The sequence below is a fragment of the Setaria viridis genome, chromosome 8 (genome assembly GCF_005286985.2).
Source record: "Setaria viridis chromosome 8, Setaria_viridis_v4.0, whole genome shotgun sequence".
Lineage (NCBI taxonomy): Eukaryota > Viridiplantae > Streptophyta > Magnoliopsida > Poales > Poaceae > Setaria > Setaria viridis.
In genome coordinates this window covers 2,961,207-2,967,447 of record NC_048270.2, presented here as the reverse complement: position 1 = coordinate 2,967,447, position 6,241 = coordinate 2,961,207, and the positions used below count along the sequence as shown (strand labels likewise).

The 6,241-nt window shown below is 50.6% G+C and overlaps 2 protein-coding genes across 2 annotated transcripts; both read right to left on the bottom strand.

Moving 5' to 3' along the window:
- Positions 1–742: 742 nt before the first annotated feature.
- Positions 743–1,102, bottom strand: LOC140223625 (uncharacterized). Its single transcript, XM_072295665.1, has one exon. It carries the CDS (start codon positions 1,100–1,102, stop codon positions 743–745), a length of 360 nt encoding a protein of 119 aa, XP_072151766.1.
- A 3,481-nt stretch (positions 1,103–4,583) lies between these two features.
- LOC117866769 (pentatricopeptide repeat-containing protein At4g31070, mitochondrial) lies at positions 4,584–6,241 on the bottom strand. The gene has a single exon (XM_034751047.2). It carries the CDS (start codon positions 6,196–6,198, stop codon positions 5,605–5,607), a length of 594 nt encoding a protein of 197 aa, XP_034606938.1. The 5' UTR covers positions 6,199–6,241; the 3' UTR covers positions 4,584–5,604.

Below are 6,241 nucleotides of genomic sequence, written 5' to 3'. Positions count from 1 at the left end.
TCAACATTGATGGCGTCGTGGTTGCTTCCAGAGCGTAGTACCCTCAGACTACCATTTTTGATTTCTTCTGGCATGATAGCTTTGGAGCCAAAGAGCAGTCTGAACGGGGTGAAGCTTGTCGCTCACGACTCTATGGTGTTGTGCAACCAGACTACCTTCGGGAGCTCATCGACCCACTTTCCCTTTTTCTGGTCAAATAAGCATTTCTTGATTGCTGAGAAAATCAAGCCATGTGCCCTTTCCACTGCGCTGTTTGACTGTGGATGATATACTGAAGAGAATTTCACTTTCGTTCCGAGGCCATCGAATTGCTTGTCGTTATCAACAATTAACTCCCTGGGCACCCCGAACCTATAGATGATGTTCTGCCAAAAGAATTTCTGCACCGAGCTCGAGGTTATTGTTGCCAAGGGTTTGGCTTCGATCCACTTGGTGAAGTAATCCACGGCCACTGCTGCAAACTTGCAGTTGCCTTGAGCTGTTGGAAGAGGGCCTACCAGATCCATTCCCCATCTTTGCAAGGGCCATGATGGTGGTATGAGTTGTATTGGGAGTGACGGGACATGCCCCTGATTTGCTATCTTTTGGAAGGCTTCACAACCTTGTACAAGATCCATGGCATCACGAATGGCAGTAGGCCAATAGAATCCCTACCTCAACGCCTTGCTTACGAGGGCCCTTGAGCCAATGTGCGTTCCGCAAAAGCCTTAGTGAATGTCGGCTAGTAACTCTTTCCCACATTTCACATCATGTAGCAAAGCCAAGGAGTTGAAATCCTAGCTTTGTAAAGCTCGCCATCTATGATTGCATAGCCTCTGGCTTTTTGCTTCAGCCTGATGAGCTCAACTTCATCATGAGGCTCGAAGTACCCTCTTATGTAGGTCATGATTTCGACCCTCCAATCAAAGCTTTGGATTGCGTTCATGGACTTCGAGGCTGCTTCTTTCGTTGATGGAGTTTCAATGACCTCATAGAATACATCTGGAGGTATTGGTTCATTTTGGGCTTCTGCTTTTGCAAGCCTATCTGCTTCATCATTTTCTGACCTCGGGATATGCTTGACCGTGAAACCCCTGAAGTGCTTTTCCATTGATCTGACCATGGCAGGATATTTCACCAACTCGAGCTCTCTAGCTTCGCTTTCTTTCTCAATGTGCTCCTTGATTATCTTTGAGTCTGTTTTTATTACGAAGGTTTGCCGGCCGAGAGCTTTCATCTTTCTTAGCACCAGAAGCAATGCTTCATATTCTGTGGTGTTGTTTGTGGACCTTGACTCACTTGGTGATTTTATTGGTGATTCTGCCCGAAGCTTCTCTATTTGAGAAGAGATCTTGAAGGGGCTGATTTGTGACGGCCATGATTTTGTGACCCTCAAAGTAGTGGCGCAACTTGCGCGCTGCCATGACCACTGCGTAAGCGATCTTTTCCAATTCTGAATAATGCAGCTTCGAGCCGCCAAGTGCCTCGGAAGCGAAGTAGACTGGGATTTTCTTTATCTTGCCATCAACTTCTTTCTCTTGGATCAGAGTAGCGCTGACTGTTGTACCCAATGCTAGAGTAATAGCAGTGATTTCGGCTCAGGAGGGCATAATTTGGTCATGGATTGCAAATAGTCCTTGACTTCTTGAAAGGCTTTGCTCTAGTCCTCCCCCCATTCGAAGCTCTTGGAGCTTTGCAAAACCTTAAAGAAAGGTAGGCTTCGCTTTGCAGCACGGGGAATGAACCTGTTGAGGGCGGCGACTCTTCCGGTTAGCTGTTGGACATCCTTGACAGAAGCTGGCTCCTTCATGTCGAGAAGCGCTTGAATTTTGTCAGGGTTAGCTTGAATGCCCTTGGTTGTGACAAAACATCCCAAAACTATGCCTCGTTGGACCCCGAATACGCATTTTTCTGGATTTAGATTTAAGTTTGCTGCCCTTAGGTTGGTGAAGTTTTCCGCGAGGTCACGGATGTGATCAACCCTTTTATCACTCTTGACGACTATATCGTCAACATAGGCAAGAATGTTCCTACAAAGTTGCTTGGCGAGGATGATGGCGATCATTCTTGAGAAAGTTTGGCCCACATTCTTCAGCCCCTCTAGCATTCTTACGTAGCAGAATGTTCCGAATGGGGTTACGAAGCCCGTCTTTCCCTCGTCTTCCTTTTTTATTCTTATTTGGTGATAGCCTAAGAATAGATCCAACAATGAGAGCATTTTGTTGTTAGCAGCATCGTCCACCACTTTGTCTACCCTCACTAGTGGGTAGTCATCCTTAGGACATGCTTTGTTTAAGTCTGTGAAGTCGATGCACATTCTCCATCTACCGTTCTTCTTCTTGACTGGGACAGTATTGGCCAGCCATTATGGATAAAGAATAGGTCTGATCACATTGGCTTCGAGCAGCCTGTCCACTTCTGCCTTCATTGCTTGGGCTTTTTCATCAGACATTTTCCTTAGCTTCTATTTCTTGGGCTTCGCGTTGGGCCTGATGTCAAGGTTGTGTTCAATTATCTCTCTATCTACCCCCTGGAGATCACTTGCGGACCAGGCAAAGACATCCTTGTTCTTGTTCAAGAACTCGATCAGTTCGTGCTCCTCTTCGGGGTCGAGGTTAGCCCCGATGGTAACGTATCTATCCGCGACGTAACTGTCCAAGAGGACCCTTTTGGTTTCACCATCAACAGTTATCTTTATTTTCTCTTTATCTTTCTTAGGCTCGACATAAAGGATTCGTTTTCTCTTGTTGTTCAACTTCGCTTGGGGTGGCCAAATGATGAACATTCTTTTAGCTTGGTGTTGCACCTCTCTCTACATTTCTTGCCGTCTGCTGATCACCATACACAGTGATGACTGCCTTTAGGGCCAGAATCTTCATACAGAGGGAGAGCTGCCTGATGGCTGCGTCAAACTTGTTGATAAAGCCCTGCCCGAGGATGGAAAAATAGGGGTAGTACATTTCGACCACGTTGAACGTGATGTGCTCGGTTCTTGCGTTGTCTTGATTACTGAATGAGATCGGGAGTGATATCTTTCACAGAGCCTTGATCGGCTTCTTCCCGAAGCTGAGTAGCAGAACTTCTGCTTGCTGGAGAAGGTGTGGGTCAATTTTCATCTCCCTGAATGTGTTAGCGAAAATGATGTCCGCGGAGCTGCCATTGTCGACCAAGACTTTTCCTATCTTCCAGCCGGCAATGATAGCATTAATCACCATCGCATCATTGTGCAAAGCTGTCTTTAGCTTGAAATCTTCCTCTATGAAAGTGATTGGCATGTGTGCCCATTCTGGCTTCGCCGAAGGGCCGTCTGGTATGATGGTATTGACTTGTCTGAAATAATCTCTCTTCTGCCTTTTGTTTTCAAATTGGAGGGCAGAACCGCCAGCTATTGGCATTATCATGGCGAAGGTTGGGAGTGCCTTGGAGCTACCCTCGCAAGGCTCGGACTGGGAAGATCCTCCAGACATTGGCATTATCATGCCAAAAGTTGGCAGGGCTTTGGGGTCATTGTTTAGTGGGGTTTGGTTCAGCCTTCGGGATTTTGTTAGGAGATGTGGTGGTGGTGGTGGTATCTCATGGCGAGGCTGCATAGGCACGAAGCTCGTGTTTTGCGAGATCATGGGAAGTTGAGGTTGGAAAGAGGGTGAAGGTTGCCACGTTAGTGGTGGTTGAAAAGCTGCGAAGCATGCTGGGTTTGGGTAATATGGTGGGTGTGGGTAAAAGGTAGCGTGGTGGATAGTTTTGTGTGCTTGGGCCACTTCTTTGACTGCTTTCTTTTCCGCGGCTCAATTTGCGTTAACTTCCAATGTGATGGGGCACCAATCCATTGCATGATTGAGTTGTTTTTCATGGAATACACAATGGAATGGTTTTTGCGGCTTGACCTGGTTGTTTGGCTTCGGAGGGTCATTGCCTCGGCCTCTTCCCCTTCCTCCGTGTCCGCATCTGTTGCCGTTGCCAAAGCTGGAATGGTTTTGATTGTGTTGATTTGAAACCGAAGGATTGCTGCCACTATGGTATGTGATGTGAGGGTTGATTGCCTTCGATTGCCATTACTTGGGCTTGATGCTGATTGCGGCCCTGGTTATGATTGTACGGCGAAGTTACTCGAGTTCTTTCAGCTCTCTTTGCAGCTCTGCCAATTGCCTCTTGGCTTCATTCAACCTTACTAGTTTCTCAGTTGCCTACCTTTGGGCTTGTAACTCTTGAGTGAAGCGCTCCTTCTCTCTTCTCAATAGCTCTACTTGCTTTAGTGCTGAATCCAGCTCATCTTCGGACTCACTCGAAGGCTCGTCCTGGGTATTGGTGGGCAGTGGGACTTCGTTCGAGACTCCTTGTTCAACTCTCTGCTTCAGTGCTCTTACTCTTAGGTTGTGTTCCACTATTTTGAGCTTGGTTTCCTTGTCCGTCACGGGTGGCCTGATTTGCTCAACCGTGGCGCCCTGTCCCTCTTCCGCAGCTTCGTCGTCTGTGGCTCTCTTCTTCTTCTGTGGCAGCATCGTGGGTTTCTTGATGGCTCAGAACACGGTGGGCGCCAATGTTGTGCCTCAAACTCTTGCGAGGTCAAGACACAACCGGTTAGGAATGGGCGATCTCCTTAGCTTCGGTCAAATTCACTCCTATAGCTATCTCTCGATTAAACAGTGAACGTAAAAATTTACAATGGGGTAGGGCTCCCGTTTTATAGTGCCCAGAGGAGATTTTTACATTATATCTTTACCCTTGCTCAACAACTACATTCTCAGAATATGCTTTACACAAAGGTCATTTGGGAGTCACGTTTTTCTTGCCACCCGACAACCCCGTGATTAGCGCTCTCACATGGTTCCGCAAATCACGCTCCCACGTTGTTCACGTCATCAGGCTTCTTGACCTCGCGCCTGAGGTCACCCATAGCTTCGGTCGCCCAGATCGCCTTGTCTTCGCATCAGCGGACTGGATCATCTTCGGGGCGCCCAGGTACCCTTGGTCCTGCGCCAGGGGGCTTGTTCGGCTTAGAGGAGCCTCGGCACCCTTCAACATTTTGCTCGACGATCATTCACCTTCGGTAGCGCTTGTCTCCTTGCCCTGCACAAAACAGTCAAACACTTTGGTGCTCCCAACTAGGAGCGCCCGAGGTTAGATCACTTCATTAGCAAACAGGGTAAGTCCTTTTCCTGGCTTCGGGCTCAGATCCGGGCTTCGGTGGTTACGGATTCCTGTGCTAGGTTAGAAGTTTTGCAGAGTTCAGAAGTGGGCTTAGATTCGAACAACCTCGAGGTAGACCGTTCTTTTGGGCGATCCCCAACACTACACACAAACATTCCAGGCATCTGCTAGAGGCCTTCCTCGCATCCAGACATGTGGTTCAATCAATGCCTGAAGACTGAAGTACATGACAATCCATCCATAACAGTCATCGTCAATGTCATCAAGAATTTTTCAGATTTCATCAGCCAGGGGCTCTTGCTGCTTGAATGACAGAATATGATGTAACAGCAACACTACCACATTGCCATGTATCCCATATCAGCTTCTCAGACCAAGAATCAACGCACCAGTGCATGAAAGACAAGCAGATGCATCTCCGGGCGCAAGCTGGACTGCTGATGCATCAATCGGACTGAGACTGCCGACTTCGAGTTCTCATGCGATGCTGTACCGGCGCATGAGGCCAGGCACCCGTTCGGCGACGTCGACGCGGCCGTGCACGCGGCACGCCGCGAGGAGCGCCGCGAAGATGACCCTGTCCGGTCGCGCCTCCATCCCCGCCACCAGCAGCTCGGCCTCCTCCACCTCCCCGGCCCGCCCCAGCATCTCCACCATGCACGTGTAGTGCTGCAGCGCGGGGCGGGGCAGCCTCGCGAACACCTTCCTTCCCTCGCCCACCATCCCGGCCCGCGCGCACGCCGCCAGGAGCACCGTCACCGCCCTGTCGTCCATCTCCGCCTCCAGGCCGGAGAAGAGTCCCAGCGCCTCGCGGCACCGCCCGTGCGCTGAGAACGCGCCGGCCAGCGCGGTGCGGGCCGAGAGCGTGCGCTCCTCCGGGGGCGTTTCGTCGAACACGGCGCGCGCGGAGGCCAGGTCCCCACAGGCTGAGTAGCCGCCGATGAGGGACGCGGCGAGGAGGGTCGGGACCCCGCGGCGGAGCACGGCGGCGTGGAGGGAGGCCACGAGGGGCAGCGACGGCAGGGAGGCCGCGCGGCGGAGGAACTCCGCGTAGCGCCGCCGCAACCGCATTGGTGGACGCTTTGTGCGGCGTGCAGGGGAGGTCGGACGGACG

Bases quoted from the DNA above. Each gene is read 5' to 3' on its own strand.
- LOC140223625 (XM_072295665.1), bottom strand. From the start codon at position 1,102: ATGGTCAGATCAATGGAAAAGCACTTCAGGGGTTTCACGGTCAAGCAT.
- LOC117866769 (XM_034751047.2), bottom strand. From the start codon at position 6,198: ATGCGGTTGCGGCGGCGCTACGCGGAGTTCCTCCGCCGCGCGGCCTCC.